The 13,392-nt window shown below is 33.8% G+C and overlaps 1 protein-coding gene across 1 annotated transcript; it reads right to left on the bottom strand.

Moving 5' to 3' along the window:
* Positions 1-406: 406 nt before the first annotated feature.
* On the bottom strand, positions 407-1,318 carry LOC131067258 (uncharacterized). The gene has a single exon (XM_058002214.1). It carries the CDS (start codon positions 1,238-1,240, stop codon positions 407-409), a length of 834 nt encoding a protein of 277 aa, XP_057858197.1. The 5' UTR covers positions 1,241-1,318.
* Between the last annotated feature and the right edge of the window lie 12,074 nt (positions 1,319-13,392).

The raw sequence follows: 13,392 nt of genomic DNA on the forward strand, positions 1-13,392 counted from the left end.
TCTCTATAATACTTATGCAATCTAATAGTATCTAAATTCTTCTATAAATAGAAGGTTAACTATTAAATCATGTGCAAGAACCTAATACAATTCAGTCAAACATATTGTAGATAAAATTATAATGCTTAACATAGATCATAAAATAATATTACAAATTGCTTTTACAATAGTAAATAATCAATAATAATAGATCATATTTTAGGAAATCTGTAGACAATATCTTTAGCTTCCTTTTGGTAAACACATAGTGGCTTATAGAACATTAAATTCTCGTAATAATAATTTTATTAAAAAAGAAAAATAGTAATAATAATTTAATATTTCAGTCGATCATTCTCCCCTTCAAATAAAACAATGTTTGCATTGTAAGAACAGAGATCCAGAACAAGAAAGAATCGATAACCGATCAATCTTTTAAAGAATACCTTTTGCCAGTAAAAGGTCGGAACTTATCAGCTTCTTCACTTTGCTTTTCACTTTTTTGTGTCACCACCTTTCCATTTTCCCTAGCAAGTGCATGGGTTTGATAGGTGTTATCACCAAATACAAGCTTACCTGGTTTACGTATTGGAGCTCTTGAAGGGGATCTTGACCTTGCTGATTTAACTTTCGGACTCTTGGGTGATACAGGTTTTCCATTCAGACGCCTTCCAACTCCAGTGAAAGCAGTAAATCTGCATTGAGATTTTTCTTCATGCTCTGTAGATGTAGTAGTTTCTCTTGTTGATCTTGAACTAGTTGCAGTAGTGCAGATATTAGCAGGATTTAATGGCAGCCTTTCAGGTTCTTTGTAATCAAGAGGAGGAGCAAAGTCTACTTCCAAGTCTGCGTCAAACACACTTATGGCAGATTCAGGTTTTGTTTCAACTATATTTATAGAATATATGGTGTTGTTGTAATCTAACTTAATGTTATCCCCTGTGGTCAAACAAGAGAAGTTCCTCAGAGAAACCTCCAAGAAAGCTTTTGGGTTGGATATGTCTAATAAATTCTTTGTGTGGGGCTGCAATTTCAAACTCGTCCCCTTTGGAAGAGTGTTATGCTTCAATTTGACTGTATCTCCTGGTTGTAGAAGCATATTTTCCATCATCCAAAGTGGCATATAAATGATACCCTCCTCAGCCACGAATTCAAGTACTCCACAGTGTGAGATGCAACCTGTGATGGTATTCTGAAGCTGGAAAAGCATTGGATACTCTATTTCTTGAGATATCAGACGAGAAAGAGCAGAAGGAGGCATTATAATTTTGTTGGCTTTTTCAAGCTCTGGTTTGTCAGTATAAATGGGAGGATAACATTGATAGATCTGCTCAAAAGTAGCAGCTTCTTCATAAGGCCCTCCATACCTATATCTTCTATATCCATATCTTCTTTGATAAGATCCATCTTCATCATGTTCTTCTTCATGGTTGTTCATAACTTCTTCAGGTCCTCCATTTCCATATATATTTTCATCATATAAATTTTCATAATATCTTTCTTCTTCATGCACATTCATATTTTCATCAATTCCATCTTCAAGATTTCTTTCTTCTTCATGTCCATATCTACTTTCATCAGATCCATCTTCATAATAACTTTCTTCTTCATTTACATTCATATTTTCAAGCTTTCTTTCTTCTTCATGTCCATTGATATCTTCACCAGGTTCTACATATCCATATCTTCCTTCATTATCTGATCTATCTTTATGAGAACTTTTACATCCAAAAATCTCTTCCTTACCAACATAATATTCCATTTCTGAAAAAAAAATTATAGAATTTGAGCTCTGAGATAAATTCCTGTGCAGTTACGTATTCTCTTTTGTTGGGTTTTAGCAATTATATATAGATGTCATATAAAGGGTTGCGTCCTTTTTATTTTTAACAGTCGCGGTGTTAACTCTTAAGTGCTCCATCAATTTATAAATGAACCTATATAACTATTAATATGAAATAAGATTGGTTTTTTAATTTTTTAGATTGAAAGCTCTTTTACATGCAATGTAATTAAGAAAACGCGTAAAATGCAATTTAATATAATTACATCAGGAGCTTGGAGTGCATGTCTATCGTTCACCAAATTCGAACTTGTTGATTAATTCTTAAATGTTTAGTTAAAACGAATAAAGTTATTGTCTATATAATAATTCTGTGTATTGAATATAACTGTAAAGTTATTTGAAGAATTTTTGGCAATACTGAATTAACCTTTTTTTGTTATAGTAGAATTTTTTTTTATGAGAACTACCTTAAAAGAGATTGTGGCACCAAAGAAAGATAAAACTTTGACTATTTATAAAAGATGGAACACCAAGAAGAGATTGACAAAACAATCAATTATATCTTTAGAGCCCACCCTATAGCATAATAAGAAGCATGTTTTAAGCCTGCTCATGCTTTCTTTTCCTCAATTTATTTTGTTAAATCTACTAGTCCCTACAATATAAGGGTCATACATGCACTGCAATTACCAAAACCCATGCTTTTTGCTAGTTAAACTAAAGTTGTGGCCTAGTTCAACAAAATAATTAAGAAAGACAAGTTGTTAGTTTGATAAACTTTGTTGAGAAGGTTTAGGATCAGAAAATGAGTTAAAATAATTGTTGTTTTGGGGTAGGATCCTTTGAGCAAATGTTTAATACAATAAATATTCACTCCTTTGGCTACATGATGTGGTCAATTCCCTTGATCAAAACATCTCATTACCTATACATCCATGTTGATATGGATGTCACTACCTATATCCATCACTATCTACTTGATCCACAAAAAATACAACCAATAGTGATGTCTAATTACCACTCTCTCTAGATACCATATAAGAGCAACGTTGGGTGTATATGTTGAGAATATGCATCCCACAGTAGACATAAAATTTAATTTCTAGTAAAATGTTTAAATAAAGTTATCTTTATTTAAACATATAACTGAAAGAAGTAGGCAAAAAAGAGTTAAAATATTGAATGAGTAGATTGTGTAATTTAATGTCAATGCTTAGTGTTAGATTTCTTGAAGAACCACACATTACTAAATCTAGCATGAGAGCGAACAAAAATGATGAAATAAATTCAAATACAAACAGGGAGAGAATAATGATATTCCAATATCCAAATACAAACAAGGAGAGAATAATGATATACCAATATCAAAATGCAGGGTTCATTCATATAAAATCCAAGTGAAATGACCCTAGGATAAAAAATCTAGGGTAACATGTGTCCCATAGGTGTTGAGTTAGCTACAAAAAAATATTAGACTAGCTAAACATGTAGGAACAAAAGGTGTCAAGTGAATTTAGCTTGATGAGAAAGTGGTGGCACTTAACTACAATTAATCAGTGAGTAAACAAGGTAGAGATGGCACATACTTTTTCAATACATGTTCTCTTATTTCCTAGATTACATGAGTAATCAAATTAAATTACTTTAGTTAAATAAACCATTTTGAATAATTTAGACTTATTAATAGATTATGTTTTTTTTTATATGGAATAAAATAATTATTCAATTAAAATTAGTTGGATTCATTATAAATAAATATGAAAAATATTATATTTTCTTTAAAAATTTTAGAATTTAAATTTATTTTATATAGATATATTTTAAATATGGCTTAGTAATAAGTAAAAATTATTTGGAATTTCTCATTAAATTTAAATATAAAGTGAAGTATGTAATTACACTAGCACCTCCCCCTTAGTGCAACTTAGGAAAGAAGAGATGTGCTCCCCAAAGATAGGCCATATGAGGTACAAATGTATAGTTTATAAGAACCCTAAAACAAAAAGAGGGTGAAACCCTAAAAAAAGAAAAAAAATGTAGGAAAAACATCATCATATAAAGAGGAAAGATAATGGCTTGAAATCCTTATAGGATATGGCCTATCCATGACTTTACAAAGGAGAGATATAATGCAGGAATAGTATGTCACATTATAAATTTTGTATTCTAGGTCCATTTGCAATGAATGGTTTATCTTCCCTTTTGAAGAAAGAAATTTTGAGATATTAATCAATATAGTTCTAACTCAATTAGCAACTTTTATGAATTAATTAGGATGAGTGTGTCTAGAAGTAGATCATAGATGTCAATGTCAATGTTGAAATATGACTAAAATTGATCAATGGGATCATGCATAATCCATGTAATTTGGGAATGGTGATAGTTTTGAATGTAGACGGAAGAGTTGAAACAATTAAATTAAGGAATGTCAAGATATAAGTATAATACATAAAAGCAGTCATACTAGAAAGTTCCATGGGAGGAGGTTCGAACGTTCTTGGGTTTCAGAATAGGGTTCCAAGGAATGGAAGATGGTGGCAAGATGACAGTGCAAGATGGCAGGGTGTGGCAAGGCTTTGACACAGGGCTACAGGGAATGGTATATGGTGGCAAGGTTTCAATGTCCCCCATCAGGATCACAAAGGACAGTCAAAGGATGCCCCTCGTTTTGGCCAATATTCAAAATTTGACATCAACCCCTCCGTCAAAATCTTCAGGGATAAGCCTTTTATCAAACTGGTTTCAAACTTACCCTCAGGAAACTGATGGTTGAATCGTTTCACATGTCTACAAGACAAGTCAGATAGCCCCGAGACTTTTTTCAATAGTTCTCTTGCTCATTCGGCCCGCGCATTTCATTCCCATCCTCACAAAGCAAACAGTAACCTGCAGAATCTTTTAAACTCCAACACCTATGTCAAGGGAATTTCTCTCAACCATGGGGCTCGTAAGGTCCCCAGAGGACACCTAGGCCACCGTCCACCTTTTCAAAAATCATTCAGGCTAGAAAAAAAATTCAAAATTCATTTGGCCAGGAAAAAAAATTTCAAAATCCTGTCAAAAAGCTTCCACTTTTGAATCCATTTCGATTGAAACACCGAAAGAAACAACCAATTTTTGACATCTACGAAGCATCTCCATCCGTCCCTCATCAGCCCTCTCTCAAGGTTTGCCTTGCCGAAGGGAAAACTGGAGTAAACCAACAAGGAGATCATGGAGATCCCCTCAAGTCAAAACCAGCGCACTTTGTGTGGAAAAGAAAACTGGTGAAGTTTAAAGAGACGGACTCCTCTTTCCCCATTTCGACTCGGGCTCTAGTTGAGAACACCTTCGCTATCAAGATATCCTTTCCTGACCACATTCTCTCCCAGTTGGTCTCTTTTCTTCAAAAATTGGCTCTCATCGATAAGTTTAATTCTTCAATTCCTCTTCAAACCTTTCTTTCATGGGCAAACACTCACTAGTTGGGTCTTCGTGATATTTTCTTCATCGAGAGCCACTCGGAGTTTTTTATAGCTCTGTTTTCTTCATCAGAAGATAGAGATGCAGTTCATAAAAACAAATGTTGGTTTTGTCAAGGGGCCAGTCTTTTTACCTTACCCTGGATTTCAAATTTTAAACCAGATGCTAATCTTTGTAGATTTTATCCTCACTTGATCTCTTTTCTAGGTTTGCCTTTGAAATACAGAGACCCAGATATTGTGGAGACCATGGCCAATCCACTAGGCATCTTTGTCACTCACGATCTTATACCCTTTGAAACAATCTAGAGAGATGCTACGCTCTTCCTTCTCCTTGCCTCAAATAAGACCCTGCCAAAGCACTTAACCATCTCATCAAAATGGGGTTTGTGGCATCAAGATATTATATTAGATAATGCAGAGGTCGTCTGCAAATATCAACAACAATTAGGCCATTTCACGAATTCCTGTAGTTGTCATGAGTGCTCAAAGCTTTTAGTCTATAAAAATCACTGCTCAGACCCTCTTCTGTGTACTACTCATCAACATGAGGTAGTTTTATCTTCTGATTCTGTACAATCACGTAATGATCCCTGTAAACCTCAGGATGCCTTAAATTTTGAACCATCCTATGTTTAGTGGATTAATCAGTTGACCTATTTTTTTTATCATGTATAGCTGGATTCTTTATAGCTATAAATTTGCCTCCATGCCCACACCGGTTCTCCAATTATGTGATATAACATGTGATGACAGAGAAGCTATAGTTTGGGACCTAATGTTCAATGAATCCGGATTGATATCCTAAATTTAATGTAGAATTTATCAATTTTAGGGATAGTTGTCTCAAATAAGGAGGGTCATATCCAGGAAGTAGCAGACGATATGCTGTCCACTTTAGCTGCCACTATGATTGGGTAAATTGCAGAGGAGGAAGGTGTTAGTATGACAAATGTAATGTGTCCCTTATTAAAAACAAGGTTTTGTTGTTCAACTACTGACATCTCAGATAAAGGGAAAACCCCCTTGGAAATTAGGCACGAAGAAATGGAAACCCCTTCACAAGATGGTGAGACAAAAAAATTTATTTTTGACTATCCACAATCCTTATCAGTTGAGCAGAGCCCCAATTTGAAATCAGATGGCTTTACAACCCCAAAAAAGAGAGGTAAAAACCAAACTCTGTGAAGATTCAAGAAAAAAAAGAGGCAAGTGTGCAGAGTACTCTAGACCGAAAATTTAAAGTATCAAAAAGAATTACTAGGAGTGCAAAAGGCACAATGAAAATGATTTCTTGGAACGTCAGGGGTATTAATGCTCTGACGAAAGAGGGAGAATCAAATCTCACCTTGATTCTTCAAAGGCTGGCATTTTTTTACTCCAAGAAACAAAGATATCAAAGGAAATGTATCACAAAATAGTGGCTAAATGGACACAATTTGGAGCGGCCCAAATGCAAGGTGTTGAGGCCTTGGGAGGATTGCTTACATTATGGAATCCTAAAAAAGTTCAAGTTCACCTATTAGAACAAGATCATAACTGGCAAATGTTGAAAGCAATATGCTATGACATGACCTTTACAGTATTCAATGTTTATGGCCCCATCCCCACTCAGGAAAAGAAAGACCTATGGGACAAACTGACTGTGTTACTCCAACAAGAAGAAGCACAAAATTTCATCATTGGAGGAGACTTTAATACAATCTTGTCTCATAAGGAGAAACAAGGAGGAATCTGCCCACCCCCACGATCTATGTAGGATTTTCTAAGTTTCACCATAGAAAACAACTTATTGGATGTGATCCCCATTAATGGTCTCTTCACTTGGACTAATAGGAGATCAAGCTTCCTTCAAATTGCAGAGAGACTCGATAGTTTTTTCATTCCCTTGGAATGACGCCTTAATCAGGTCAATTATTATTCAGACATTCTCCCTATTTCTGAATCAGATCACTTCCCAATCCAAATTGTCCTTGAATGGAAAAAACAGAACCCCATGCTGATTTTTGGCTCCTTCTTCAAGTTTGAGCACATGTGATTTAGACATCCACATTTTCAAGCTTTATTTAGGACAATGGTGGGTATCTGCCCTTGCATGTAGTGGAACAAAGATGTTCCAATTTTTTAAGAAACTTTCGTTTATTAAGGTCCAGGCTAAGGAATGGAATAGAAAGATCTTTAAGAATGGTTTTGTTCAAAAAAAATTATTGCTCAACAATTGGAAGAAGTTAACTAAAACATAAATTCCAAGGGTTTGGATCAGATCCTGCACTCTACATAGAAGGGTCTTCAAAGTGAGTGGGAAGAAGTTTGTAAGAGAGAAGAAGAATATTGGAGATAGAAATAAAGAGAGCTATGGCTAAAGCAGGGAGATAAGAACACCAAATTATTTCATGCTTCCACAAAACAAAGAAAATTATCTAATGTTATATTCTCAATCAAGCATGAGGACTCAGGGGTATTAATTAAAAATTTAAAAGACTTTCAAGAACAAGGAGTAAAGTTTTTTAAGAATCTTCTAGCCCCTCGACCTTCTAATTTAGATCCATTTTGGAAGGATAATGTTGAGCATCTACTGCAATCTATCCCACCTCTAATTTCTGACCAGGATAACAGAGCCCTACTAGCCCCCTTCACTATGGAGGAAGTCCACAAAGTGGTATTTTCCCTTTCCCCAAAAAAAGCCCGAGGTCCGGATGGGTTCACCGCCCTCTTTTTCAAAAGTGTTGGGATGTGATTGGTTTTGACCTCTTAGAGGTAATGGAAGAATCAAGGAAAGGGGGAGCAATGCTAAAAAGTTTTAATGCAACAAATATTTAGCTCAAATAACAAAAACTCGGAGGGCTACAACTCTTAGGGAAGTGTCACTAACTTACAAAAGCATTTAGATTACATCCAGAGAATCATGAACTGATGAAATAGCATCTCCACATACCTAAGTACAGTTCCGATTAAACTCACTATCTAATATGCTCTCCAACACACTTCTTTACACTTTCGAAGGATCAAACACTTGTTCTCAAATTTATTCAATTGAAAACATTTGCATTCACTCACAAATACCATGCAGATACCTCACACATTGATTATTACAATGAATTTATACAAGTCATCAACCTATGTTTCAAGGTCGGCTAAACACATGCTACATATTACAAAAATATAATCACACTCTACAATAATTCATGCAAACCAAAATGATGTCGTCTAAGACATAGTCTGGACCGAAACAACCACTGCAAATATGAAACAACTCCCAGAAGCACTCCTTGACCATCTGCAACATGCTACACCAGCATGAATGTCGCTTAGCATGAAGAACATCATCAGACATGAGAAAATTTTATAATAGCACGCACAAGGATCAATGTAGACCACCAATACACATAGCACACAATCTAGAAACATCCATAAGTAACTTGAATTGCACTGCAACAACCACAACAACTCGCATTACTAGAATCATCATCATCATTATACTAAACCTCAAAAACACTCACAACAATGACCATCAACCTGAAAGATTTTCTTATGGATTTCCAAATCATAAACCACTTGAGCTGAGGGCACACATCAATGTCTAGAAGACATTCCAAACATCCACAATCAAAGATATTACAATTTCAAAGAAATACACACAAATTTATCAAACTCTGCCAATAATGAATAACTGAAATATCAATCATAATACCGCATCAAATAACTCGATCAAATCACAAAAAATAGAAATTTCCTGTTTCAACTTGTGTTTTTATCTATCTTTTGAAATATCTTCCTTATCTTAGCAGGCTTTCATTTATCTTTCTCCTTTTTCATACTTTTATTATTTTGACAATTAAAAAATATCTTACAAGGAAGGAAACGAAAGGATCTTTTATAGTGCATGATGCCAACAATTTGTATATGGGTCTACAGATTGGTTAGAGCAATATGGGGCTACCTTGTACTCCTTATGGGATGCACCTAACTATGCTACAAATGAGGTGTACATACCCTACCCCTTGTGAGATTTGAACTTGTGACCTCTCTTTCAAGATCACAAATGATCACAATTACATTAGCAACTTTCATACAACTAAAATATAATTATTATTTATCAATTAATAATTAAATTGAAAGATAACAATAACAAGGTTGAAATTTTTTCCTAACACTAATATATTATTTATGGTTGTTTAAAGAAAAGAATTATATCTATACATATCAATGTGGATTGTAATGGTTCTCTTCAGGTATTGGATTATTTGTATAGGTAATAGTTTCAATGCCCATGTTAGTTGGCCAAGTTGATGGCAAAATATTTTTAAATTGTTTATTGAGGAAATGATCTGTACTTACATGATGAGGAAATGTTATGTACTTACACGATTATTGATATGATTCAAGAAGAAAATAGGGGGAGTTGAACATGTTGGACAAGAACTCACTTCCTCACTATTCCTATCATTTTTGTAGTAATGGCTATTGGAAGACTAGACCAGCAATATGAAAGTCCTGGATGATGTTACTATCATTTTCTTCTTATTGTAGAAGCAAATGTGGTCATCCAAAAAGTTGAATAGAAATTAGTGATATGATTCAAAGAAGAAAACAGGGGGAGTTGAACATGTTGGACAAGAACTCGCTTCTTCACTGTTCCTATCGTTTTTGTAGTAATGGCTATTGGAAGACTAGACCAGCAATATGAAAGTCTTGGATGATGTTCCTATCATTTTCTTCTTATTGTAGAAGCAAATGTGGTCATCCAAAAAGTTAAATAGAAATTAGTGATATGATTCAAAGAAGAAAACACGGGGAGTTAAACATGTTGGACAAGAACTCACTTCCTCACTATTCCTATCATTTTTGTAGTAATGGCTATTGGAAGACTAGACCAGCAATATGAAAGTCCTGGATGATGTTCCTATCATTTTCTTCTTATTGTAGAAGCAAATGTGGTCATCCAAAAATTTGAATAGCAATTAGTGATATGATTCAAAGAAGAAAACAAGGGGAGTTGAACATGCTGGACAAGAACTCGCTTCCTCACTATTCCTATCATTTTTGTAGTAATGGCTATTGGAAGACTAGACCAGCAATATGAAAGTCCTGGATGATGTTCCTATCATTTTCTTCTTATTGTACAAGCAAATGTGGTCGTCCAAAAATTTGAATAGCAATTAGTGATATGATTCAAAGAAGAAAACAGGGGGAGTTGAACATGTTGGACTAGACCAGCATTATGAAAGTCCTGGATGATGTTGTTGTCGACTACTATACTATTCATTTAAAAGTATGTGGCAATTTGTTTTGACCTTTAATAACACTCTAAATATATTTTTAAGAAATTCAAAAAGAAGAAAAATTATAAAACTGAAGCGTCAAATAGTTTGCAATACAATATATTTATTAAGGCATTGTCAATACATTATTTTGAAAAATGCTAAGATAATTTGGAGAGATGCTATTTTATTTACTTAAGATATAAATTTTCATTTTTATTGAAGTGTTATTATTCTCTATCATATTGCTTGAGAATTATTTTACTTTTGCACATAATTTTTAATTTTATTTTTTAAAATGTTGACATTTATTATGTCTGTAAGTCATATGTAAATTTAAGATTTATTTTTACTAGTCACCATTCATTATTTGTGTAACTCTTTTTTTCACTTTTATTTTTGAAATAATGATAAATATTATATGCTTATGTGATACATTTTAAAAGTTTAATTGAATAATTTTAATTTAGCAGTGGTTGTATTTTAGTTTTTATAACCACAATCAAAACACAATGTTCCAAGACTTGTTGTCATTGTAGAGCATTAATTATTCTTTTAGTTTAGGTGCTAAAAATGGAGGGAAATGATAGCGATTTTTGGGAAATTAATTGAAGACTCTTCAATTTTCAAAAGGGGAGTGAAGCTAGGAAGGTGTGAAGGCATGAAGATTCAAAGACTTGTAGACAGAAAGTGCTTAGAATCAATGTTAAATTTCTAATTTTTTTCTCTTGTCATAATCTTCAACATATAATTTTATTTCAGGCATTTTATATTTTATTAAAATAAGTAAAAAAGCAAGGGTGTTGGTCTTGTATACAAATAGCCCATGGGCAGCAAAAAGAAGGTAGCAAAACAAGGGTGCTGACCCTATACAAGCTTAGGTCAAACAAGTCAAAAACAACAGGTTAGAGGACTATCGCCAAAGCCCTACCAATTTAAAAATAACACAATAGTAGAAATCTATGAACCCTCTGCAAGAGTGGTTAGAATCACCCTCAACTTGACTCTAAGCTTGGGAGGGGGGGGACTTACCTTTATGTCTACAACAAGCAATAGTCTAGGCAATACTATTATTAGGGACATCATTACCAGGAAGATCAAGTGGGGAACCCCCTTAGAGAAATCATCCACACTTGGAGTAGATTGTTGTTTTAGAACAACCCTCAAGACAGACTTGCTAGGAGTAGATAGTTGTTGCAGAATAGGAGCAAGAACCGAAGAAACTACAAGGCCAAACGGGGTCACACCAGGAGCATCTAGTAGGCCATTACATGCCACAACAATAGAAAGAGGCACAACCTCATCCTAGGAGGAGTCCACATTAGCATTAGAAGAATTGTCAGAAGAGGCATTTTTTCATATGAATTTATAAATGAAACTTTCAATAAATTTTACTTTTTCAGATTTTATTTTCATATATTGATTGGATGACATGTTAAGGCTCCAAGATTGGGTAGTTTGATAAGATCCTGTAGTCTTGTTTGCATCAACTAGTATTAGATTCAAAGATCTTGAGAGTGTAGGTAGATTGTTGAATGTGAGGTAATCTACATTGGGTTGAAAGAAGTATGTATAAGAACATGTTGGTTTTCTTATAATAGGGCTTGTAGCTAGATAGATGGTGTACATAGTTCCTCCACTAAGAGAGAGTGGTTAGAGGAAGTGAGACATGTATCTTCCAGAAATCTCTATTATCATGTAGAGGATAAGTGTGAATGTGAGTTTTGTTGTAGGTTGAAAATTGCACATGAAGATGAAAAAGAGGAAGAGTTTGGGTTTTTTTGTTAGAAATCCTTGAGGAATTCCAATCCTTGTCAAGAGAGAGAGAATCTAAAAGGCTATAATTATTAAATTGAGGATTATACTAAAATATTTAAGGGAAAAAAGAACAACAAAGGGAAAGAGAAGATAAGAGGAAAATATGGGTAAAAAGGAGTGCAATTATTTGTCTAACAAAGATGCCTTTGTAAATGAATTTATGTATCCAGATGAGGAGAAATGAAATATTAAAGTAGAATTCCTTAATGATGCCATGAATGAATAGATAAAAGGTGAATTTGTAGGAGAGTGCAACACAAGCTAAGATTCCTTTGGAGGGAATCAAGTTATTTGAAAATGTAGCTAAGAGTGAAGAAGCTATTTCAGTAATGACATAGAAAGAGGTAATGTATAACATTTTTCATTTGTATGTTTAAGAAGAGAATGGATTGTATGAAGATGAATATATTATAGAAGATAGAGAGAAAAATAATGTTTCAATAATAAAAAAAGAAGAGGTAAAACCATACTTTCTTGAATTTATGAAAGATTATTTGTATTTTGAGAAAACTGATGATGTGAATGTAGAGATGGAAATGAAAGTGAATGTAGAGATGATTTTTTTGGGTCCGATCTATATGTATAGAAAAAGATGTATGATGTCAAGTATAGATAATAGTGCAAATCATGTTGGTAAGGTGACTAGAATATAGTGGGTTTGAACCCAAAAGATTAGAGAAGAGGGAGAGTTGCAATTGGTGAAGGAGGTTAGATTATGGTGGAGAAAAATCTTCATTAAGGAGGAGTGTAGAGAAAACATGTTTGAGAAGGATGACAAATATCCTAGATAGATGTTGGAAGAGTCAAATAAAGAAGTGTTTTTATCAGTCTAATATAACTCCATTTTGCGAGCCTATGCTCAGAAACTTCTTACTTGGTGAGTCTAATGTAGGAGCATCTAGGCACACAAACAATCTTGCATCACCAAAAAAGAATATTTATTTGGATATTTAATTTTTAAATTTTTGGTGTAGGTTGGCGCTTCAAGGGCATATTTTTTAGTTTTGAAAGATAAAATGTTTTTTTTATTAATACTTCACTTCTATTTCAAAAATTAGAAGAAAATAGGGTGATTAATGTGGTTTTA

This window comes from Cryptomeria japonica, unplaced genomic scaffold, assembly GCF_030272615.1.
Source record: "Cryptomeria japonica unplaced genomic scaffold, Sugi_1.0 HiC_scaffold_160, whole genome shotgun sequence".
Classification (NCBI taxonomy): domain Eukaryota; kingdom Viridiplantae; phylum Streptophyta; class Pinopsida; order Cupressales; family Cupressaceae; genus Cryptomeria; species Cryptomeria japonica.

Bases quoted from the DNA above. Each gene is read 5' to 3' on its own strand.
- LOC131067258 (XM_058002214.1), bottom strand. From the start codon at position 1,240: ATGCCTCCTTCTGCTCTTTCTCGTCTGATATCTCAAGAAATAGAGTAT.